This window comes from Rhamphochromis sp. 'chilingali' (genome assembly GCF_963969265.1).
Source record: "Rhamphochromis sp. 'chilingali' genome assembly, chromosome: 3".
Lineage (NCBI taxonomy): Eukaryota > Metazoa > Chordata > Actinopteri > Cichliformes > Cichlidae > Rhamphochromis > Rhamphochromis sp. 'chilingali'.
In genome coordinates, this window is record NC_137931.1 from 26,494,568 (window position 1) to 26,520,062 (window position 25,495).

Here is a 25,495-nt window from a genome sequence, read left to right on the forward strand (position 1 = left end):
AACACTGCAGTAAATGTGTCATAAAGACAGTATATTGTATTTGAGTTGTAGTTACTGACAATGACCAGTGGAGGGCAGTGAATGGTCCATTTCAACCTCATAAATATGAGGCTGTTGGTATCAGTGTTGTTGATGAGCCATCAGTACAATTATAACACAATATTAATATAAAATAATTTGATAATTTAAACACCCATGAAAGAATGAGTAAAGCAACATCATGTAGTTTGTTCATTTATTCATTTCTTTAGTTTTAATAACACAAAGAAAGCTCCCTGACAAAATGGGAACATGTAAACAAAGTTCCTTCAGAGATGGTGGAAATGATCATGTAATGTTGTCTTCACAAGTAAGCGAACAAGAAGAGATTAAAAACATCTAATCAGTGAAAGAAAATCCATAAATCAGTAAATAAAAAAACGAAAACATGTAAAACATGAACAGCTCGAAGTGTTATGCAAACACAGACCGAAAGAGTTCGACTTACAGGTTTGTATGTGATATTTACTCAAAATAAGTCTAAGGTTAACGGTGCATGAATATATTTAGCATTAGGGTTCTCCTTCAAAATTAAATGAGATATTAGTTTTGTTGGAGCTTCATAAAACAAAAAAGTTTCACTGTAATGAAACATTTAAGACTTGGTTTTTTATTTGGACACTGAACAGGCTCATGATAACACAAAACTAAAGTCCAGAGAAACAAAATAATGTGAAAATGTTTTTTAACAGTTTGTTAATTCATCATTTAAGGCACTGCAGCTCAGTGATTCCTCCTTGATATCACAGTTGGTCACCTCTGTTTCAGAGAAATACAACATACTGATATTTACTGTGAAGCTTTGAGTGGAAAAAGACAGAACAACAACATGTAGGTCCTGGAATAATCGTAGCTTCCATCTTTAAAGGACTGAAGGGGAAGATGTTTACAAGGAAAGGAAAGAGCAGTTTATTAATCTTTTATCGGTGGAGTACCCTCCAGGTCATTGTGAAAATTAAATCCTGTTGAATTGTACTGTATTTCTTTTACTTGACAGCCAGTTATTAACTATACACAGACTTTGATCTAACTGTTGTGCTACATTAAAATATATTGCACTAAATTATAATGAATGTGGAATTTTATGATATTCTGGACTTTTCTTGCTGTATTTTCTCTTGCTGGATGTTTAATTTGAATTGAATACCCCTACCTCATCCTAAACTGTACACAAATTCACTGAGGAAGTAGGAAACAAGACTGTAAATCCAGGATAAAGAGGTTCAGTGAATGTGGTGTTGAAGGTGTGGAGGTGGATCAGAGTGTCAGAGGAGACTCTGTAGAAGGACAGAGTGCCAGCAGGACAGTCCACATACACTGCTACTCTGTTAGAGACAGAGGAGGACGAGGAGGAGGAGATGGATGTTTTTTTATTATTGTGCCAGACAAAATAACAACCATCATCTGAACAGCTCAGACTCCAGGACTGATCATTCTCTCCAAACACACAGTGTTCTCTGTCTCCTCTCCTGTTGATTGCTCTGTAACTTACTGATATGTTAACTCCTCCTCTACACTCAACCTCCCAGTAACAACGACCAGTCAGACCATCTCTGCACAGTAGCTGAGGCCAATAATCAAATCTGTCAGGATGATCAGGATATGGCTGACCTTCCACCACACGTGTCACCTTCCTGTTGTCTTCAGACAGTTTGAGGTTTGTGTGCACTGTGTTTGTGTCGATTTCGAGTTGACAGGAATCTGACGGCGAGAACAAACACATCCAGCTGCAGTTATTGATCTGTCATGTGTTCATTGACACTTTGATGATGACTCCTGACATTAGAGATGTCATGTGAGAGTTTGAACATGGTTGAATGTGTGCCGCTTTGTTTTCATGAATCACATTAAAAAAACACTTACACTTCCTCAGACCCGGTCTCAACCATCGGACTCCAGCAGGCTCCACCCTGAAAGGAGGAGGGGGTTCAGACCAGCACAGTCTCTTTCAGCATGCACACATGGACATTACATTGCTCTCATACACATATTGTTAAGTTTTTATTTTAAATTTTTAAAGTGCATTATTTAGTTCATTTAAATCAAACTGAGGTTCATTTTCTCCTTTGGAACAGTCAAACATTTTGACACATTTAAAGAAAATGTGTCTAAAGTCCCTTCCTGTGGTTGTCATGTAAGTATCTTCAATCAGACCGTTATGTTTTTTTTTTTTTTGCTTTTATTACTTTTAAAAAATATATATAACCTAGTCAAATAAGTTTAGATATTGCATAAGTAATCATAAGTAATCATTTCAACCTGACATTTTGGTATATTTTATTACTGATTAAATGAATCAAGAGGCCTCTCCCTACCTGAGAATTTCCAGTCTTAGCTGCTCTAATAGTTTTACTCCTGCCTCTTCTGGATGATTGTAAGTCAAGTCAAGCTCTCTCAGATGGGAGTGGTTGGCCTTCACAGCTGATACCAGAGAGGTACAACCATATTTTGTGATCAGGCATCCTGTCAGCCTGAAAAAACAACATGTGACAGATACTGTTAGAAAACAGCATGGCAGCTAAATACAAAGTGTATTCTTTATATGGCACTGTTAGGAGAAACAAAGTCGCTTTGATCTAAAATCTAACGCCACCAAGAGCCAGATCATTTGATGGTCACGAAAATGATCAATCTAAGGAGAACTGAATTCCAAGAAAACCCCAAAAATCTACTAAAAAAAAGCAACATGCTAGTCCATTTTGTTGAAATTTCATTGCAGTAACTCAAAATGGTACTCTGTAGTGTGCGTTTGAGAGCATGTCTGACAATATCAGGTTTTAGATATTTGTTCAGGGGGATCTCCTCCCAGATCTGGACAAGGGTGTCACTGAGCTCCTGGTCAGTTTGAGGTGTAACCTAGTGACGTCGGAGGACCAAAACATAATTTCCCAGAGGTGGTTTATTGGATTTAGACCATACACCAAGAGAACCTAGTGTAGTGTCTGACAGTGGGTCCAAGTGGGTTCATTCTGATACCCAGTGCAAGTCATGGTGTCTTGCTTGTAGAGGTCCTTGGATCCCTCAGTGAGATATCACTGACACACCACCAAAATGATCATGCTGAATGATGTTACATGCATAATGTTCTCTGTCATTTCTACAGACCCCTTTCATGTATTTTACACTTGCATAGGGAGAACTTGCCCAATCTACAAATACCAATCGGGCTTCTCATGCACACTTTGTAGGTTCCAATTTGTTAAGCTCATTTATAGCAAAGCAGCTGAAATTGATTAACAACCCCCTCTGCTACTTAACTGACCTGGATTCTGCTGTACTCGAGCAGTGAGTTGCTATGAGCCAGAGAACTGATCAGTATTAACTAGTTCATTTAGTAGGTCTGAAAGCAAATGGTACTTAGATAAAAGAGGTCAGTTTGATTTGGTGAGAAGGCAGTTTCCAGAATATTTAGGACACTTCTCAGTGTGCAAGGGACAAGCTACAAACCAGAACAGCTCTTCAGTCTCTCTTCCTATCCTCAAGAAGTACTGACTGAACTCAGGGGAATTGAATCCAGAGAACAATCCAACAGGAGTTGGTAAGAGTGGGTTCGGCTGGCTTAGAGTTGGTTCCAGTTGATTCAGAGTAGTCTAAACAGTTTAAGTACGGAGCTAATCTGTAGATAGGAGAAAAGTGTCTGCCAGAGGACTCCAGGAAACATGCCTGCCACTGAAAAACATTGGTTGATACCACTCATATTCACACTCACACAGGCAGGGTAGAGAAAAGTTAGAGCAATAAGGAAGAGAGAGAAAGAGAGGAGGGGGCTGTACCTGGAGGACAGGGTAACCATGAGAAGTTGTACATTTTAAAATCGCTGACCTGAGTGTTTCCAGTTTACAGTGTGGATTATCCAGTCCAGAAGACAATATGGTCATTCCAGAGTCCTTAAGGTCATTGTCACTCAGGTCCAGCTCTCTCAGAATAGAGTATGAAGCGCTGAGAACTGAGGACAGAATTTCACAGCTTCTCTTTGAGAGGTTACAGTTGCTCAATCTGATTGGAGAGTAATGAAAAAGAAAACAAACATAAACCGTCTTACCTGAATTCTTGAAAATACATAATCTATGGACATTATCATCCCTCTTGCATGCACATGTAAAAAACAAAATATGTGAATCTAAATATGCCATTGTAAAATCGAAATTATTATTTATGGAAGGGAAATTCAAACATTTGGCTGATAGGCACATAGATCTGACAAATATGATCTGACCTGAGTGTTTCCAGTTTACAGTATGGAATTTCCAATCCAGCCAACAGCAGCTTCAATCCTGAATCCTGCAGTTTATTGTTACCCATGTCTAGAGATCTCAGTCCACAGTCTTCTAATTTTAGAGAAGAGGATAGAGCTTCACAGCTTCTATGTGACAGATTGCAGCTACTGAGCCTGAAGAGACAACAATAATAAAATAGACCAAGTCATTGCAGTTCAATTCAGCTTTATTTATATAACAGCAAATCACAACAGCAATTGCTACTTTTATATTATAAGGCGAAGACCCTACAATAACACGGATAAAACAGAGAAAACCCCAACAATCATATGACTGTCTGATGCTTTCTCGTTAAAATGCTCATTTTAACGAGAGTGGTAAGGAAAAACTTCCTCTTTTCTATGTTTTTTTTTAAAAGGAAAAAATCCCTTTTAACAGGAAGAAACCTCAGGGAGAACCAGCTAGAGATTGATAATAACAAATTATTAAATGCAGAGTGGTGTATAAACACATGGTACGTGAAAAGGGTTGAAAGAAGGAGAAACACTCCGTGCATCATGGGAATCCCCTGCCAGCCTAGACCTATTGCAGTGTAACTAAGGGAGGACTCAGGGTCACGTGATCCAGCCCTAATTATATCCTTTGTCAAAAAGGAAAGTCTTAAACCTAATCTTAGAAGTAGAGATAGTGAACTATTTCTACTTCCAAACTGTTAGCTGGTTCCACAGAAGAGGGGCCTGAAATCTAAAGGCTCTGCCTCCCATTTTACTTTTAAACACTTTTTACACAAGTAAGCCTGCAGTCTGAGAGCAAAGAGCTCTAATGGGGTGATATGGTACTATTAAGAGATGGGCCTTAATTATACAAGACCTTGTATGTGATTATAAAGATTTTAAATTTGATTCTGGATTCACCAGAGAGCCAATGAAGAGACTCCAATATCGGAGAAACATGCTCTCTCTTTCTAGTCCCTGTTAGTACCCCTACTGCATTTTGGATCAACTGAAGGCTTTTCAGGGAATTTATAAGCAAACCTGATAATAACAAATACAATTTTGTGTTCTGTTAAAGACAGGCATGTGTTTAAAAATAATTGATGATTTCATGATAACTTACAGAGCGTTTTTGGAGGCTTTGACCACTGGCAGCAGCTGCAGAAGAGCCTCCTCTGAAGCAGAGTATTTCTTCAGGTCAAACACATCCATATCTTTTTTGGATGACAGTAAGATGAAAACCAGAGCTGACCACTGAGCAGGAGACAGTTTATCAGTGGAGATACTTCCTGAACTCAGGGACTGTTTGATTTCCTCCACTAGAGAATGATCATTCAGTTCATTAAGACAGTGGAACAGGTTGATGCTTTTCTCTGTAGATAGATTCTCATTGAGTTTTTTCTTGATATATGTTTTCTGGTTGAACTGTGAACTACTTCTAAGCCGTGTAAGCAGGGATGCTAGTAGAGTCTGATTGGTCTGTGAACTTCTTTCGGTCGTTGTCAGCAGGCCTCGTAGGAGGGTCTGATTGGTCGGCATTGAAAGACCCACAAGGAATCGGAGGAACAAGTCCAGGTGTCCATTTGGACTCTCTAAGGCCTTATCCACAGCACTCTGGTAGAAATGTGTTTTATCAGACCTACTGGAGATTGTTTGTGCTTCTTCCAGCAAATTGACATCAGAGTTGATGAAGGTCAGACTGACATGAAGAGCAGCCAGAAACTCCTGAACACTCAGATGGACAAAGCAGAACACCTTGTCCTGGTACAGTCCTCTCTCCTCTTTAAAGATCTGTGTGAACACTCCTGAGTACACTGAGGCTACTCTGATATTGATGCCACACTCTGTCAGGTCTGATTCATAGAAGATCAGGTTTCCTTTCTGCAGCTGATGAAAAGCCAGTTTTCCCAGAGACTCAACCATCTTCCTGCTCTCTGGACTCCAGTGTGGATCTGTCTCAGCTCCTTCATCATACTTGACCTTCTTCACTTTGGCCTGAACCACCAGGAAGTGGATGTACATCTCAGTCAGGGTGTTGGGTAGCTTTCTCACCTCTGTGGTTCTCAACATTTCCTCCAGTACTGTAGCAGTGATCCAGCAGAAGACTGGGATGTGGCACATGATGTGGAGGCTTCGTGATGTCTTGATGTGAGAGATGATCCTGCTTCCCTGCTTCTCATCTCTGAATCTCTTCCTGAAGTACTCCTCCTTCTGTGGGTCAGTGAACCCTCTGATCTCCGTCACCATGTCAACACACTGAGGAGGGATCTGATTGGCTGCTGCAGGTCGTGTTGTTATCCAGAGATGAGCAGAGGGAAGCAGGTTCCCTCTGATGAGATTTGTGAGCAGGACATCCACTGATGTGGACACTGCAACATCAGTCAGAATCATATTGTTGTTGAAATCCAGAGGAAGTCGACACTCATCCAGACCATCAAGAATGAACATAACCTGGAAGTCTTCAAATCTGCAGATTCCTGAGTCTTTAGTTGTGGTTATAAAGTGATGAACAAGTTCCACCAAGCTGAATTTTTTATCTTTCAACACATTCAGCTCTCTGAAAGTGAATGGAAATATAAACTGGATGTCCTGGTTCGCTTTGTCTTCAGTCCAGTCCAGAATGATTTTCTGAGTTAAAATTGTTTTCCCAATGCCAGCCACTCCCTTTGTCAGCACTATTCTGTTTGTTTGATCTCTTCCACTTGAGGCATTAAAGAATTCTCCATGTTTGATTGTTCTTTCTGGTCTGTCTGGTTTCCTGGATGCTGTTTCAATCTGTCTAACCTCATGTTCATCATTGACCTCTGCGGTCCCTCCCTCTGTGATGTAGAGCTCTGTGTAGATCTGATTTAGACGGGTTGGGTTTCCTGCTTTAGCGATCCCCTCAAATACACACTGGAACTTCTTCTTCAGCAAAGTTTTAAGATCATGTGTACAAATTGGAGCAGACATTTCTGAAAACACATAAGAAATAACTTAAGTTATTGTACAGCAAAGAGGAAGTGATGAATATACTAGCCATCAAACACCTGGGTAGTAGACAGATGTGTCATTACTGAACTTATGCACAAGCTTCATTTGTGTCTTCAGCTTCCAGAATCCAACCTGCAACCTTTCACTTACTAAGTAAATGTATAAAACACTACACTAGGGAATTATTCTCTTGAACTATTAGAAAATTTCTAATTTTTCCAGCAGATAAGATCTTTAGAGAAATACTCTTACTGCTCTGCAGTTGGTCAGCCAGCTCTTCCTGCTTCATTGTCCTCAGGAAGTGTAGTGCGATCTTTAGGAAGGGTTCTCTGCTTCTCTGCTGTTCATTCACTCCAAACACGTTCTCATCCTTTTTCTGACGCTCAAATGGTTCCATGTAGTCTGGAACCAGAACTCTTTGGATCGTCTTCAGCTCATTCTTCACAAAAGTGATAATGTTTTCCTCCAGTAGCTGGAACAGAATACTCTATGATTCACCTGATCATACTGAAATCCCGGAGCCAAAAATTGGATCAATGTTAGACACACTGTCCTTACACTAGTCTAAAAGGTGCAGCATAGAGATCACTGTGAACAAAATAGAAAATAGCAAAAGTAGTTTTTGCACATGTACTGACCATAAATATTGAGTTAAGTTTTATGTGGTGATGCTGCTGGCCAGACTGATCAGTGGAAACCTTTGAGCTCTCCTTGTTCACCCTGTGGAGAAATCATGAAGACTTGGCTCATGTTATGGCTCTCCAGAAAAAAAAACAGGAATAAATTAAAACTAGAAGAAGCGATGAAACTGACTGTGCCCATTAGATTGTGTATAAGAAAACCAACTACATCTTATTTTGCTGTGTATTGTCTGGATCCAAAATTTTAAATTTCATATGTGATTTTATCAGTTAATATTGATTTCCCGGTGCCTGGAAGTAACATTAAGCATTAGCTGATATTGGCTTGTAGATGTCTCTGGAAACAGAATACCATCTTATATGTTAAATTTGGGATAGACTGGACAAAGTACATTTAAAATATGACAGTTTAATCTCCCCTGGCAAATGATCAAAGTTTGACAATCCGTTGTGGACGGATTCTTTGAAAACTCAAAAGCTTTACAATTTAGCATCACCAAAGCCTTTAGATTAGGCTTGTTTATTCATTCCAATTTTGAGGAGAAGTTTGATAAATACAAGACCAGAAAATGGCAAAAATTGAACCAAAACTTGCATCTTAGATTGAAAATGACTGACTTCCTGTTATGTTTAGAATAGCTGTGAATAGATTAACTAATTAAAATTAACTAATTAATCTCACAATTTTCTGTAATTAATTGCGATTAATCACAATTACTTGATCAATAGCCTGGCTGCAATTACACTTTTTCAACTTTATATTTAAGCTTGTAACTGACATTTATGCAATATAAAGAAGTAAATGGAGAATAAACACAAAGAATGTATGCTGCAATTCAAAGAGAATTTAAACAGTTTTCTTCTGTCTTTTAGCACAGTTTCTCTCCTGTGAAATACAACTTTTTAAAAAACCTATATAGTAATAGTATACACTAATATATAATATATATTATATATTATATATATATATATATATATAATATATATAATATATATTAGTGCTCTCAAACAATCACAGTTTTTAATCAGATTTATCACAGGGTTACTGTGGATTAATTTTGATTAATCACAATTAAATCTCATTCATTTTTAATCTATATTAATTGCATTTCATTTTCCATGAGCAAAAAAAGCACCATCCCCAGCTAAGGTATGCTTCGCGTCAATGGGATATTTTAAGCTGGAAGTGCTTCGGTGAAAAGATAATTCCTTCCAGCACTATGTGCATAATACTTTATGTTGGTCGACTCTTCCGTCTGGTTATTTTTTTAATACTCAAATTTCCCATCGAGAGGGCCAGTGTGTGTTTATCATCTTCCATATTGAGTTGATTGGTTCAGCTGCCCGTCACTACCAGATCAACTGCCCATTTGCACATGTACAAAGGTAACTCTACGCGGGCAAACTGTCTGAAATGCGTTGACAGAAAAATTACAGGGATTTTAAGGCATTCTACACTCCACATGCGTTAATAGCATTAAATTTTTTTATCGCGTTAATCGTGATGACAGCTTAATCTGCGTTAATGCGTTAATTTTGACTGCACTAGTTTAGAGTATTGATCAAAAAGGTTTTTTTTTTCTTGAGCTATTACATCAGGCTATCAAATTTCATATATGCAGATGAAACAGTTTCGTAGATGCCTCATTGAGATTCTGTAGGTGGTGCTGTAAACCCAATTTAGCATCTCCACCATTAGGACCAATTATCACAAAAGCTTCATCATGACAGAGGTTTTAAGTTATGATTTTTTAAAGCTTTCTTAACTTCTTAACAAAAACTTCCTGTTTCATTAGGGAGTCATTATGCCACCAGAGCAATGAAAAGTTTTAACTTTCATCATTAATTTATTTAGACCACTATTGGGGTGGTTGTGATCAACTTGTGACAACCTCCCCTAAATATTCCTAGCACTCTAACTATCGATCAGTATTGGCCAGTGTTGGGGAGTAACGGAATACATGCACCGCCGCTACGTATTTAAAATACAAAATATGAGTAATTGTATTCTGTTACAGTTACCGTTACTTTGTTGAAATAAATGGATTACACGGCGGTCTTTTCCTGTTTCATATATTAGGCTATGCTCTCTCTATTTTTGGTAATTCCACCCTGGTGGAAACCTAAACAAAATGCGCATTAAGAGGCTCTAATGCCTGTGTCCCTATTTCGCGGCCCATGTTACCTCTACTTGCAGCCTGCATAGTGACGTGAAGAAATACTAAAAATACTACTAATAAACGGAGCACATGCAGTGTGACCTTTGCAATGTCAGTGCTTGGGCCTTGATGACACATAAGTATCCTGTTTATCTTGCTATCATGTCAAAATGTGAGGCTGCTTTGGGGCTTGATGTCTATTTCTTCTCTAGTTCTTGTGTTGACACTTTTAGAAGATGAACCAGGTAAGAAAATACACACTTTATGTATTTAAAAAAATGTGATAAGGACAGCTCACATTAAATCTGCCCACACAGAGACTTGAGCCAAAGGTCCATGAAGTGATGTGTGGAAATGAGCACTGAGTCATATCATTGTGGTAGTAAAGGTTTAGTTGTCCTGATGATGCCATTGAGAACCACCAACAGAGTCTAGAGCTGTTTGAAGACTTCATCTCAGTTTGGTTTATTGACAAATACCTCATACATCATAAAGCTTTCACATGCTTCCCATGCCATGTTTCTGGAAAAAAAAACCCTCACTCAAGACTTCATACTACATTTGATTATAGATACGTGAAAAGCTGATCTGGCATTAACCCTTTTTTTGAAAGTTTACTGAAAAAAATAAACATATATACAGATATAGATTACCTTTCCACAGCAGAGCATTGTCCTTTAAAATCAGCACCAATACTCTTTGACCAGTCACTCTTTAAGGACACACAGCTGGGTTCAGGTCCAGGTTGGTTCCTGTGAATAATGATGAAGAGTGATGTGAGCGCTGAGCTGTGACATGGAAAAAGTCATGGACAGTTAGAGATGGTTATCTCACCTCTGAGCTTTGGTCTGGCTCTCATGTTCCCCACACAGAGTGGTTTTAGAGGGAGGGACTCCCTCCTCTCTGTCCTCACACTGATCCATGCTACTGAATTCACATCCACATCAGCTCACACACACTTTCTACCTTCACCTGCAGAGGAAACACTAATCATTCATGTGCACATCAACTGAAATTCTCCCTCTGCATTGTATGTTGTCCAAACACTGAGATGAACCAGAAAACCAGCAGTGTCAGCTGAATGCAGTCAGACAGCAGTGTGAGGCAGAGGAAGCTGCCATCAGCTGCTCTACTTCTACTATCAGTCCACTAGATGGCGCCATGAAGCACACGCGATGCTTTCACTGACACACAGATTCACTGTGACCGGAAGTTTTATTCAATTAATGTTCAGTTAAAAACAGAAACAAACAAACACATGACCTCAGATCTCTGCCTCAGATTCTCTTCTTAATAAGAAAAATGACTTTTCACTCACTAAAACTCAACTAACAAAAGAAAAGCAACCTGTTGTTTTAGTTTGTTTTGTGAACCTTTAATTTTTGTTTCCAGAGATATTTCATCAAAAGGAAACATACACCGAACATAGCTTGATGATGCACATTAACTATAGAGGGAAATAATCCTCATAGAGGTCACAAATTTGTATCATATGATTTACAAGCCTGAACTATTCAAAAATTCATACACAGATTTTTTTGTGATTTTAACACAACATGTCCATGCACACTGCAATTTCAACATTAGATACTGAAGGCTACATTAAGAACTGGACTCAGTACTGCTAATACACACACACACACACACACACACACACACACACACACACACACACACACACACACACACACACACATTTTTAAGGTTAACCTATCTGATATCTGATAATTTTGATAATATCTGATTATTTTCACTTTCAAAAAGATTCTCAAACCTATAATGTTAGCAAGGAAAACATTACAGGCTTCCGTTACCTTAACACAGAGCTTCACATGAAGAAAATCATCTGGGACACCAAGTTCAGGAACGTGAAGTGAAACTTTTAAAAGGAAGGAAATGCTTTCTGTAAAGTTCTAAATGAGCAACATCCGAAGCCCACTCACATGCCCTCTGTACTGGAATCAGAATCTGGAGATGAGGGGGATGACCCACTGACGTACTTTACCAACTATCCAGTTATTCAGCCAGTGCGATGGATTCACTCTTAAGGCTGTCCTAGTGTAAATGCCTGTACGATGCCTATAGGACATACCAGACACACTAGGAGAGCTGACAGGGTGGTAGAAGGGCATTTACCCAGCTGCAGGATTGGTACTTGGACCTTTGTGCAAAGAGGAACAGAAGTTACACTCTGAGATCCTTCAAAATGACCTCCAGCAGGCTGTTTATGTTTCTGACCAAACTGTTAAAAACAGAGTCCATGAGGGTAAAACGAGCACGAAAAATGTTATTACATAAGTGCCAATGAATATCTGTACCCATTACATTTTTCTTCAAGCATGTGAGTCTTGACATAAATATAATGTCATACCACTGTCTCTCCACCTCATATCAGTCCATCATCCAGCTTCCTGCCAGGCTCATGCTGACTGATTTTCATCATTTATATACCTGTCAGACAATTTTTCCACTCAATTTCAATGGTTTCTGTGTGTTTGTGTGTTTGTAGCAAAGAAACTTAACAGGCACAAAGGGTAGAGGCAGGGCTAGAATTAAACATGTCTTTATTAAAGTCAAAAACTAAAAATCAACCTTTAACTTTAAGTAATTACACAATGAAACACAATGTACACAGTGAAACACACAGCTCCAAACATAAACTACTTCATATGTCTGTGAAGGTTCTCAGTCATCCAGGTCATCGTAGTCAAAGGAGCTTGCAAAGAAAAGCGTCTGGACTTCTTTAAGTTACTTGAAGACGTTTCACCTCTCATCCGAGAAGCTTCTTCAGTTCTAAGGTCAAATGCAACAACAACAACAACATAGTCATCCCCTATGTAGCCGGTGTATCAGAAAAACTCAGGAGAGTTTTCTCCAAGCATGACATCCCAGTGTATTTCAGACCCAGCAACACGCTCAGACAAAAACTGGTTCACCCGAAAGACAAAACGCCAAAACACAAACTTAACAATGTGGTGTATGCTGTACAGTGCAGCGAGGAATGCTCAGACCTCTACATTGAAGAGACCAAACAGCCACTTCACAAGCGCATGGCACAACACAGAAGAGCCACCTCCACAGGACAAGACTCAGCAGTCCATCTGCATCTTAAGGATAAAGGACACTCTTTCGAGGATGCCAATGTTCACATTTTGGACAGAGAGGACAGATGGTTTGAAAGAGGAGTGAAAGAAGCCATCTATGGCCACTGTGAGCGACCATCTTTAAACAGAGGTGGTGGTTTACGACACCAACTCTCTGCCATCTATAATCCAGTTTTGAGTTCCCTCCCCAGACGCCTTAACGCCCACTCACATCCTGGGCCATCTGACCTCAGGAATTCGCATGATAAGGTGGGGCCAGGTTTCACAATGAACTCACCCGAAACTCTGGCTGATTGGGACCCACACCCAGTTTCACACCTTGGCTCAGGCGATTAGAGGATCATCAGGGGTCCTTTTGTCCCTCTGTGGGGGGTTACTCCCACTAGGTTTAAATCTGGGACTCTCCACCATTTGACCTTAGAACTGAAGAAGCTTCTTGAATGAGAGGTGAAACGTCTTCAAGTAACTTAAAGAACTCCAGACGCTTTTCTTTATAAACTACTTCACTTCTTTACATATTTAGGTAGCTGATAACAATTTAATTTAACTCCCAGAAATGTTTAATATCTACTAATACAGACTTTAGCAGGATAATATTGTGACTTCAAGGAATCACTGTTAGTATCAGTATCAGTACAATTACAAAAAGTAGAATGAAAAACAGTTCTGTCATCTGCGTTCATTAAACTGACTTCATGTAATTCATCTTCCCACTAACAGAGTGCAAGAAATGATCATCAATAAAGAGTTAAATGAGATGTTAGTTACATCAGACCTTTTCACATTTATCTGATTAATATTAGAAGTTATTGTTTCTTTCATTAGATTATTTTTAAAAGCAGTAATTTTCATAGAATGGCAGAGACATGAGTGATCATGAGTGATGAATATCTTCAATTCAGTTAGAATTGTTGAATGTCCGTTTATTTAGTCATGGAACATCCACACAGGCTGGTTGTCATTATTTGGGAGAAAATAAAAACAAAACCCAAAATGTCCTCTTATTGTGAAAATCTCCCTTAATTCCTGTCCTGCTTCAATAACAGTAATAATATGTGGAGAAGTTGAAAATGAATTTTTAAAAAAAAAGAAATAGCAAACAACAACGACAACAACAACAACAATGAATGAGCTCAGGCTTGTCTAAGATGCAGAGGAGCTGGTTCTTGACTCAGATTCATAAAAAACGCTACATAATAATATTCACTGTGAAGGTTTGAGTGAAAAAAGGACAAAACAAAATCTGCTTCATGAAATAATCCCAGCTTCCATCTTAAAAGGACTAAAGACAAAGAAGTTGACAAAGAGTCATTGTTTAAAACTTAATTTATCCATGTGTCTGAAAACATGTTTCTGATTGATATACTACACCAATCAGATGAATATCCAGGTGTGCTAAACTTCACAAAGACTGACTGAGGAACCAGGAGACCAGAGTGTAAATCCAGGATAAAGAGGTTCAGTGAATGTGGTGTTGAAGGTGTGGAGGTGGATCAGAGTGTCAGAGGAGACTCTGTAGAAGGACAGAGTGCCAGCAGGACAGTCCACATACACTGCTACAGTGTTAGAGACGGAGGAGGAGGAGATGGACATTTCTTTTTTACTGTGACATACAGAACGAGGAGCATCATCAGAGAAGAGCAGACTCCAGGACTGGTCATTAACTCCAAAAACAAATTCAAAATCATCTTGTATCCTTCCAGCTTTGTAAATCACTGCTACATTAACGGTTCCTCTACACTTGACCTCCCAGTAACAACGACCAGTCAGATCATTTCTACAGAGCAGCTGATGATAGAAGTAAAATCTGTCTGGATGATCAGGATATGATTGAACCTCCTCCACATGTGCCACCTTCCTGTTGTTGTCAGACAGTTTGAGGTTTGTGTGCACTGTGTTTGTGTCAATTGTGAGTTGACAGGAATCTGATGGAGAGAACAAACACAATCCAGCTGCAGTTATTGATCCATCATCTGTTCATTGATTGACACTTGGATAACTACTAACATCAGAGAAATGAATGACTGATGAAAATGTTTCAGTGTTTTTTGTGTTCATTAATCATATTAAAAAACACACTTACACTTCCTCAGACCTGGTCTCAACCATTGGACTCCAGCAGGCTCCACCCTGAAAGGAAGAGGGGGGTCAGACAAGCACAGTCTATGTGCATGCTGAACATGCATTTAGTGTGTGTATGAAGAATGTATGTTCATACACACAAGGACATTACATTGTTCTAATATGCATACTAGTCCCTGTTAGCTCACAGTAGAGGATTTCTGGACTGACTTAGCAAGAAAACAGTAAGACTGGAAGGTTCATCCAGGAGAATGAACTTCTGTTGGACTCCCTGGCTGCAGAGGGCTCTTGCAATCTGGACAACCCTATGCTTCCATATCTTGGTGCCCCAGCAAACACAGATCGGGAGTCAATTATGGTTACCTCCATTCACGAGGAGGATCAATTAACCAAGCTTGAACCCAGGCCAAAGTGAGCTGAAAACCATCAGCTATGTGTCTCACCAGTTAATGTCCTGGGTATTTCACCAATAGGTTGAGAAGCAAAGAGTCCACAAGATTTTGCCCATAGGAGGTGACAACTCTCCCCACTGGTGACTGATTTGGTCCCCCACATGTTGTCCATCGGAACGAGCTGCCCAATGGCTTGAGGTCTATTACAAATATCTCAAAACCCTTTTTAATCTCACAGGCTTACAATTAATACGTGTGTGTATCTAAACTACAGTTTAAAAGGTCATAGTTTTTTTTTTAATTCTATGGCAAGCACCTTAATTTAAAATTCATTTAAGTGTGAAATATAAATCAAACTCACATTGACATTTGTTGTTATTGCTAAACTTGACAAGTTTCAATGAATAGTCATAACACACACACGCATGAAACAGGAAATAAGTGAAGCACTTTCTGCTCTATTAGACATTCTTCCCCATACCTGAGAGCTTCCAGCCTCCACTGTGGATCATTCTGTAATGCTGAAAGCATCCTCGTGCCAGAGTCACCTGGATGATTGTAGCTTAGGTTCAGCTCTTTCAAACGGGAGGGATTGGAGCTCAGAGCTGAGGCCAGATAAGTACAGCCTTGCTCTGTGATCAGGCAGCCCGACAGACTATAGACACAAAACAACAATCTATCTGTGAATACTTCACTCAAGATTTGCTTTCATTGGTTTGCGTTTGTTTTTCACATACAATGTCATACATCCTTTCAATCTCCAATTCAATTTAGCTTGATTTAGAACATGACAATCCTCATAGATGACAACAGTTCTCAAGTAAGGCCTAACAATATTAGAAAGTTAACTCCAGCAACTGGATGAGCCCCAGAGAAAAGCTCTTGGTGATGGTGGGGAGAAGGAATTCTCTTTAACATGCCAGTGTCTCTGGGCCAGCTGTCCAATTTCAAACTACATACTTTGAAGCAGACCTTTAGAAATGCAGTTTCAAACAAGAGATATACAGGCATTGTACAAATAAAATCTATGTGGTACTTTGGACTGAAAGTAACTAACAATAATTTGTCCTAAAGTGTTATACTAAGGAACCTTCAGGTTTAGATACCTTTAACAAATCATATCTTAATATGCTTCTTTTGGCTGCTCTCTCAAGTGGTCACCACAGCAGATGAACCTACATATTTATTTTGGCAAAGATTTTTTTATAATGGAGTTCTAAATGAGTTTGCAGTTTATCCACTGATAAAACTCAGCTTTTAAATTGTTGTGGGTGAAAAAGTCTAAAGCCTGACCTGAGAGTTTCTAGTTTACAGCGTGGATTTTTCACTCCAACAGACAGCAGCTTCACCCCTGAATCCTTCAGGTCATTGTTGCTCAGGTCCAGCTCTCTCACACTGTTGGACTGGGAGCTGAAAACTAAAGACAGAGCTTCACAGCTTTTCTCTGAGAGCTGACAGTCATTCAGTCTGAAAAAAAAAAAATCTAATTAAATCACCTTTAATGTTGAATCTGCACAATTAAATGGAAAAACAAAACAATAAATACTGAGGACAAATGTGAAACACTTCAAATTTTCTTAGCAAAAACGAATGAAAACCAATGCGGAACTGGTAGATTTAATTGTACTAGGTTGACCAGTATCCAACTAGACAGGTCTGTAGTGCCATTTGTGACTTTCCAAATTTTAGTATGTATGATGTATGGAGGTAATCGTACACTGAAGTAGCTCAGACAAGCAACAATGCACCTATTCATTTAGTGATTCATTTAGGAGCTTTTGCAGAAGTGACGGTAGGAGCAATGTTTAGCAATCATTGTGTGAGCTGAATGAAAATGTTGTGCTGAAAGTTTGCTGTGTTTTAAATGTTTGGTAACTTAAAAATTAGTATAACAATCAGCATGTGCAGGAAGCACATGGGGCAGGACTGAAAGAAGATGAGTGGAGGAAGGATGATAGCAGACGACATGGCAAATAAGAGAGATAATGTGTAAGTAATTTTTCCAGGGAGACTACAGCCTATACACTCAAAGGATATTCAACTGTAACTGCAGCATAAACAGGGAAGGAGGGGATGAATGGACTTGAGAAAAATATAGCATGCCGGTGAAATTTATAGTTCTCACAAAATAGAAAACCTGTCAGATAAGAAGAAATAGAGGAAAAAGTGAAACAGCGATGCTGGAGGCAGTCATGAATCATTGAGTGAGATGTTACTCAGATCTCACATGGAATGACCAAAGGAGTATGATTCAGTTTGATGGCAGCTGCAAAGGATGTTCAGCCATGGGTGGGGCACTTCTGTATGGAGATGGAATGTTTCTTTGGTTCTTGCTTCCTCTGGAAGCTCCAGCTTACATCAAAGAAGTGAACGTTGCCTAACTGCACCTAAACTCTCAAAACAGTTTAAATTTCTGGTTTAACAGTTTTCTTTTTGTTTTCTATTTTCTCTCTCTCTCTCTCTCTCTCTCTCTCTCTCTCTCTCTCTCTCTCTCTCTCTCTCTCTCGCTGTGTGTGTGTGTGTGTGTGTGTGTGTGTGTGTGTGTGTGTGTGTGTGTGTGTGTTTATCACAATAGTACCAAATAAATGCTGAAACCTAACCTCTGCAGTGTTACGGTTTACTGTCGTAGAACAGTTAACAAATTAACTTTAATTATTTAACTTCTGAATACAAATTGTGCCAAAGATAGAAAGTGATGCCAACACCAGTGATGCACCAGTGAAAAAAATAAATCACTGACTCAAATTTATTTTAAAACTTAAGGTATGAACACACACTCACTTACATGACTTTTTTGGAGGCTTTGACCACAGGCAGCAGCCTCAGAAGAGCTTCCTCTGAAGCAGAGTATTTCTTCAGGTCAAAAACATCCAGATAATTTTCTGATGACAGTAAGATGAAGACTAGAGCTGACCACTGAGCAGGAGACAGTTCATCTGTAGAGAGACTTCCTGAACTCAGGGACTGCTGGATCTCAACCACTAGAGAACAATCATTCAGTTCATTCAAACAGTGAAACAGGTTGAGGCTTTTCTCTGTGGACAGGTTCTCATTGAGCTTCTTCTTGATGTACTGAACTGTTTCCTGATTGGTCTGTGAGCTACTTCCTGTCTGTGTCAGCAGGCCTCGTAGGAGAGTCTGATTTGTCTGAAGTGAAAGACCCAGGAGGAAACGAAGAAACAAGTCCAGGTGTCCATTTGGACTCTGTAAGGCCTTGTCTACAGCACACTGGTAGAAGACTTTTTGCTTGTGTTTAATTCCAAACAGTTTAAATGACCAAGATTTCTTTTCTTCCAGCAGATTTACTCCGGAGTTGATGAAGGTCAGATGGACATGAAGAGCAGCCAGAAACTCCTGAACACTCAGATGGACAAAGCAGAACACCTTGTCCTGGTACAGTCCTCTCTCCTCTTTAAAGATGTGTGTGAACACTCCTGAGTACACTGAGGCTGCACTGATATCGATGCCACACTCTGTCAGGTCTGATTCATAGAAGATCAGATTTCTTTTCTGTAGCTGATCAAAAGCCAGTTTTCCCAGAGACTCAACCATCTTCCTGCTGTCTGGACTCCAGGGTGGATCTGTCTCCGATCCTTCATCCTTGACCTTCTTCAATTGGACTTGCACCATCATGAAGTGGATGTACAGCTCTGTGAGGCTTTTAGGCAGATCACTGCTCTCATTATTTATTGTAAGAGAATCCAGAACTGTAGCAGTGATCCAGCAGAAAACTGGGATGCGGCACATGATGTGGAGGTTTTCTGATAACAAGATGTGGGAAATTATAATACTGGCCTGCTCCTCATCTCTGAATCTTTTCCAGAAATATTCATCCTTCTGTCGGTCATTGAACCCCCTGATCTCTGTCACTATGTCAACAAACTGAGCAGGGATCTGATTGGCTGCTGCAGGTCGTGTGGTTATCCAGACATGGGCAGAGGGAAGTAAATGGCCCTTAACTAGGTTTATCAGCAGCAAATGAACTGAGGTGGCCTCTCTAGGGTCAGTCAGGATCTTGGTGTTGTTGAAGTCCAGAGGAAGTCGACACTCATCCAGACCATCAAAGATGAACACAACCTGGAAGTCTTCAAAGCTGCAGATTCCTGATTCTTTGGTTTCAGTAAAGAAGTGATGAACAAGTTCCACCAAGCTGAAAGTTTTCTCTTTCAAAAGATTCAGCTCTCTGAAAGTGAACAGAAATATGAACTGGATGTCCTGGTTGGCTTTGTCTTCAGCCCAGTCAAGAGTGTATTTTTGTGTTAAGACTGTTTTCCCAATGCCAGCCACTCCCTTTGTCAGCACTGTTCTGATTGGTTCTTCTCTTCCAGGTGAGCCTTTAAAGATCTTGTCTTGTCTGACTGTTTTTTCTAGCATGTCTGATTTCCTGGATGCCATTTCAATCTGTCTGAGCTCATGTTCATCAGTGACCTCTGCAGTCCCTCCCTCTATGATGTACAGATCTGTGTATATCAGATTCAGAATGGTTGGGCTTTCTCCTTTGGTGCTCGCCTCAAACGCACACCGGAGCTCCCTCTTTAGTTTAGATTTGAGTTCTGACTCACACTTTAGAGGACCATCTGAATGACAAAACAACATTATAAGATTATTTGACAACTTGTAGTCAATTGTTGACCTTCCAAAACATTTCATTAATTCACTGGGAATCTGTGAGTCAATTAAGAAAGTATTCAGATCTCTTGTTTTTATGCCGTAAATTCATTTTAAATGAATTAAAAAACATCGACACACAGAAACAGTGTCTCATCAGATCCAAGAACCCTTTTCCTCTCTGAAGTATTACTGCTGGTTAACAACCTGAAGCGTATCTGACTTAAAGGAGTTTAAAAGATTCATTGGTAGAAATTGTGAGGTGGCCCTTCCAGCAAGTTCTCTTTGAAAACAACAAGAGCTCTCATCGATCAGTGTATACATGTTTCCGTGTTAATGACAACTCCTCAGACAAACTATTGATATCCTACCTGTTGGTGAAGCCTCTTGAGTTGAATTGTCCATCTGTTTATATTCAGTAGGTTTCTCCATTCTTAATCTATAAAAAAAAGAGAGAAAACATGAAGCACATTAAGTACTGGAGATGTTTTGGCATAGTTACATATTTGAAAAAGCCTACACACAGCATATCAGCACAAAAAGCTAATACCAACTATCACTCACAGTGGTGGAGGGGTGATGGTGTGTGCTTGTTTTGGCCACCTTGAAGTCACTGAATCAAAGTCAAAGTCCAATTCTCAACCTGACCGAGAAGAGAGCTGTGCACAAACAAGTGTCCACAAACATCAATAAACTGAATAAACACTGTAAAGAAGAATTGGCAGAAAATACATAAAATATTTACTTTAAGTTATTACTGCTTAACGTTTTTCTATAAGTTGAAGCATAGGATGTAGTTTTTCACACACTGTGTCTGCATTTAGCCTTATATGACATAACATGTCATTTGATTTTTATCTCCAGTTGTTTTTATCTGGCAGATTTCATAACAAGGTTATTATTTTATTTCATGTGAAGAATAATGACCAACATTATGAAATAAATACCTATGTCATGCAGAATTACTGCATAAATACATGTCATTGAGTAATAAACACAATAGTATCATCAAAATACTATGCACACCAAGAAAAGAAGTCAAATTTAATATTTTAGAAATATGTCAACATCTGATTTCAACTTAGATAATCAAAGTATGATTATATTTAAAATATATTAATTTTAAGTATTATAATTAATTATCTTAAAATGGTTTGGATAATTTTAGACAGAGGTTAAAAATATCCACTTTTGGTTGGTCAAACCCAGTTTGGCTGTGTAACAAATGCACCACATGTTGCAACAACCGCTCCAAGTATTGGCACAAACTGTTAAAATTACTTCCTCTTGGAGGAGAGCCAACAGTATTTATTTCGAGTAAGAGGCCTGCATATTGAAACTATATCTGCAGGAGATAACAAATGATCATTTACAAAGCTCAACCTGTCCTCCATCTACCTTTTGCTCTGTGTTTCTACAACAGGCTGACTGATTCAGTCATCCATTCAGATCCAACACAGCTTAAGAATTATAGGCCTATCTCTAAACTCCCATTACTGTCAAAAATTCTGGACAAAGCAGTTGCTGATCAACTTACTGCTTTTTTAGAAAAACGTGACATTTATGACAAATTTCAGTCTGGTTTCCGTAAGTGTCACTCAACAGAAACCGCATTAATTAAGGTCTCTAGTGACATTATGATGTCGGCTGACCCCGGAGCATCCACAGTCATGGTTTTGCTGGACTTAACATTTGCCTTTGACACTGTTGACCATACCATCCTGATTAACAGGCTCGGGGACATAGTCACTGTCAGTGTGTCCGGTCTTGCGCTGGAGTGGTTTCAGTCATACCTTTCCAACAGATCTTTTAGTGTCTTTGCAAATCAGTTTATGTCACACTCTAAGGACCTGACATGAAGGGTCCCACAGGGTTCAGTTCTGGGACCAATTCTTTTTCTCCTGTACATGTTACTCCTAGGACTTATAATTAGGCAGTTCCCTAATTTGTCTTATCACTTTTATGCTGATGATATTCAGCTCTACTGTTCTTTTAAGCCGATGGAAGTCCATAAAATGTCCTTTTTTCATAAAATGTTTAGCTTCCATTAAACAGTATCTTGGAGAAAACTACTTGCAGTTGAACTCTAAGAAGTTAGAAACATTAATTATTGCCCCTGAAAGCCAGATAGCTATAATCAAAAAGCATCTTGGTTCTCTTGGATCATCTGTTCACCCGAGCCTCAGGTATCTCATGTTGTTTTTGATTCTGCCATGTCTCTAGAGCAACACTCTAGATTAATTAGTAACTGCCTTTTTCAGCTATGAAATATTTCCAAACTGTGAACTTTTTTTTTGTCTAAATCAGAGTTAGAAATGATTACCCATGCTTTTATTTCTTCTCACTTAGATTATTGTAAAAGTCTTTTTCTTTGTTTGAGCAAAAGAAATCTTGACCGTCTCCAGTTAGTCCAGAATGCTGCTGCAAGGCTTTTAACTAAGACACGAAAAAGAGAGCACATTACACCAGTGTTACGCTCATTACACTGGCTTCCAGTACATTTTAGAATTCATTTTAAAATCTTAGTCCTGACTTTTAAAGCTTTGAATCATGACGCTCCTGCCTATATTTCTGATCTTTTAGAACCTCACACTCCCTCTCGCAGCCTGAGATCATCTAATCAAAGGCTGTTGGTAGTTCCCTGAACATGTTTTAAAACCAGAGGTGATAGATCTTTTAGAGCGGTGGCCCTCAGGTTGTGGAATTCTCTCCCTCCATCTCTACGCTGCCTGGATTGTATTTATTCTTTTAAACATCATCTTAAGACTCACTTATTTAGACTAGCTTTTAATTAGATTTGCGCTGTATGTTTGATTGTACCGTATTATGTTTATCTGTTTTATATTATTGTGAAGCACTTTGTGTTTTTTATCCTGTGAAGAGTGCTCTATATAATCAATAAAGTAAAGTAAAGTAAAGTAAAGTAAAGTCATCAGTAAGTGGATCTGCAGCAACAATGACTGAGTAACACTTCTGCTGCTCTGATTCTTGGATTGTACACACACACACACACACACACACACACACACACACACACACACACACACACACACACACACACACACACACTGAGTGAGGACACCACCTTGAGAAAGGGTAGGATGGGGAGCTCTAGAGTTTCATAATCAGATAACTCTGTTCTTGCAATAACTGAAAGTTACTGTGACGGTCTGTGGTTGTGCAACTTTGTGCTTTTACAAATGTTACGCAACTTAGTCTATTTTTTTCTGATCTGAGCTGGTGATCTGAAATAGATCAACAGCTTTAAAAGTTATGTAACACCATGTATTGTTTTATAACTTCTAAAGTTACAATAGTGTTTTAGGACAAACCTTAAACTTCATTTTCATTTTCAAATCCAGCTGTAACATAACATTGTACAAAAAGTAGCCCGTGAGATTCCCTTAACTCTCTTATTACCCAGCAACTAAGCATCTTTTCAAGTACAGGTATACCTAAATGGTAAATGGTAAATGGCCTGTATTTATATAGCGCTTTTACTAGTCCCTAAGGACCCCAAAGCGCTTTACACATCCAGTCATCCACCCATTCACGCACACATTCACACACTGGTGATGGCAAGCTACATTGTAGCCACAGCCACCCTGGGGCGCACTGACAGAGGCGAGGCTGCCGGACACTGGCGCCACCGGGCCCTCTGACCACCACCAGTAGGCAACGGGTGAAGTGTCTTGCCCAAGGACACAACGACCGAGACTGCCTACACTGACAAACAGCACAAAATAGATCCAGAATTGAATAAGTGAGCAAAGAACAGTCCCGATACATTAAAAAATAAGCAGGAGTAATCAAACATGCAGCAAATCAATCAATAGGATAATGAAGCGCAGGTGAAGACAATCAGACAGAGCAGACACAAAAGAAAGCAGTAAAACAAAGGTTTTCAGTAAAACATGAAATAACTAAAAGACAGGTAACACAGGATAATAACAGGAAAGGGACAAACATTCAGAAAAAAATTAAGAAGGTAAGAAAACAGAACAGAAGCATAAAAAAACAAGAACAATTATAAAACAGAGAAAATATGAAAACTGTGAAAAGTTGTAGAGTAGAAAAAAGGAACTATTCAAATAAAACAGAAGAATTTCAAGAGAGTAGAAATTCTCAGGTCTTTAGATCAAAGCTTAAAGGCAGTGACAACAAACAACAATGGACTCCTCACACATTGGTGAAAACTAAACACACACTGAAGTGGATGTAAATGTCAGTCGCCTTCAGCCCACATTCACAGGTCCAGCTCTGACTCCCTTAACATGAACTACAGAGCTGTTAATGAGAAAAACAAAACTGTCTTCATTACCGTCACATGGAGCTTCCCCCGGAGACCATCATCTGTAACACCGAGTTCTGGCAAGGGAGGGAGGCTAAACGTTATAATAAGGAAACACCCAAAGAGGCATTTTTGGGGGAAGTTTTGCAAAATCAGTCCATTTAAAATCTTGAAATCACTGTTTTGTTACTGAAGGTAGTTTAGTTTGAGTTGTTTTTGGCTGAGCTGTGCCCTTAATCACTGATGTGCAGGAAGCAGGATACACCACTCAAGATTTCGGTAAATCTTGGTTTATTTTCCACAAATCAACCAATCAATAAAAAAAAATAAAAAAATGTTAAAACCCACAGGAAACACAAAGAAGCAGAAAACACTGTAAATATAGATGATTTTTAGACTGTAATTCTGTTTTGTTTTCAAGTTTAATTGACTTGGAAAAAAGTCCAAATGTAACACACTAGAAGTTCATCTCTTCCAATTACAGGTATGTAGGAATATTTACAAGAATACCAAAGTTGAGAGTAACATGGGAACATTACTGTTATCCACCAAATCAATTCAACGTCATAGGAAATAAATGAAAGTGTCTAAATATGTAAGGAAAGCCAGTAATGAATCTTAGAGTGTAGTTTTACAAGAACAGAGAGACCAACCATCAACTTCGAATCAGACACATTTACAATTAAAGAAGATGTTTGTTAAAATTATTTTCAATCACATGGTGGAGAGAGGCAGCACGGTGGCACGGTGGTTAGCACTGTTGCTGCACAGCAAGAAGGTCCTGAGTTCAATTCCACCATCAGGCTGGGGTCTTTCTGTGTGGAGTTTGCATGTTTCCCCCGTGTCTGTGTGGGTTCCCTCCGGGTACTCCGGCTTCCTCCCACCGTCCAAAGACATGCAGCTTGTGGGGATAGGTTAATTGGATAATCTAAATTGCCCCTAGGTGTGAATGTGTGAGTGTGAACGGTTGTCTGTCTTGTGTGTTAGCCCTGCGAC

The 25,495-nt window shown here is 39.2% G+C and overlaps 2 protein-coding genes and 1 long non-coding RNA gene across 3 annotated transcripts; all 3 read right to left on the reverse strand.

Moving 5' to 3' along the window:
* Nucleotides 1-406: 406 nt before the first annotated feature.
* LOC308393293 (protein NLRC3-like) lies at nucleotides 407-10,990 on the reverse strand. The gene is made up of 10 exons (XM_080876950.1): nucleotides 10,857-10,990; nucleotides 10,676-10,774; nucleotides 7,861-7,942; nucleotides 7,475-7,694; nucleotides 5,373-7,203; nucleotides 4,256-4,429; nucleotides 3,862-4,035; nucleotides 2,355-2,510; nucleotides 1,903-1,949; nucleotides 407-1,740 (listed from the first exon to the last, which is right to left on the reverse strand). Exons 1-10 carry the CDS (start codon nucleotides 10,943-10,945, stop codon nucleotides 1,199-1,201), a joined length of 3,414 nt encoding a protein of 1,137 aa, XP_080733076.1. The 5' UTR covers nucleotides 10,946-10,990; the 3' UTR covers nucleotides 407-1,198.
* Nucleotides 10,991-14,146: 3,156 nt separating this feature from the next.
* Nucleotides 14,147-19,995, reverse strand: LOC308393696 (protein NLRC3-like; the record flags this gene model as incomplete). Its single annotated transcript, XM_080877654.1, has 6 exons — nucleotides 14,147-15,051; nucleotides 15,210-15,256; nucleotides 16,082-16,255; nucleotides 16,894-17,067; nucleotides 18,386-18,930; nucleotides 19,150-19,995. 6 exons carry the CDS (start codon nucleotides 19,993-19,995, stop codon nucleotides 14,522-14,524), a joined length of 2,316 nt encoding a protein of 771 aa, XP_080733780.1. The 3' UTR covers nucleotides 14,147-14,521.
* Nucleotides 19,996-20,062: 67 nt separating this feature from the next.
* LOC308393323 lies at nucleotides 20,063-20,856 on the reverse strand. The gene is made up of 3 exons (XR_013970963.1): nucleotides 20,773-20,856; nucleotides 20,580-20,647; nucleotides 20,063-20,177 (listed from the first exon to the last, which is right to left on the reverse strand). It is a non-coding gene; the product is annotated as an uncharacterized lncRNA (long non-coding RNA).
* Between the last annotated feature and the right edge of the window lie 4,639 nt (nucleotides 20,857-25,495).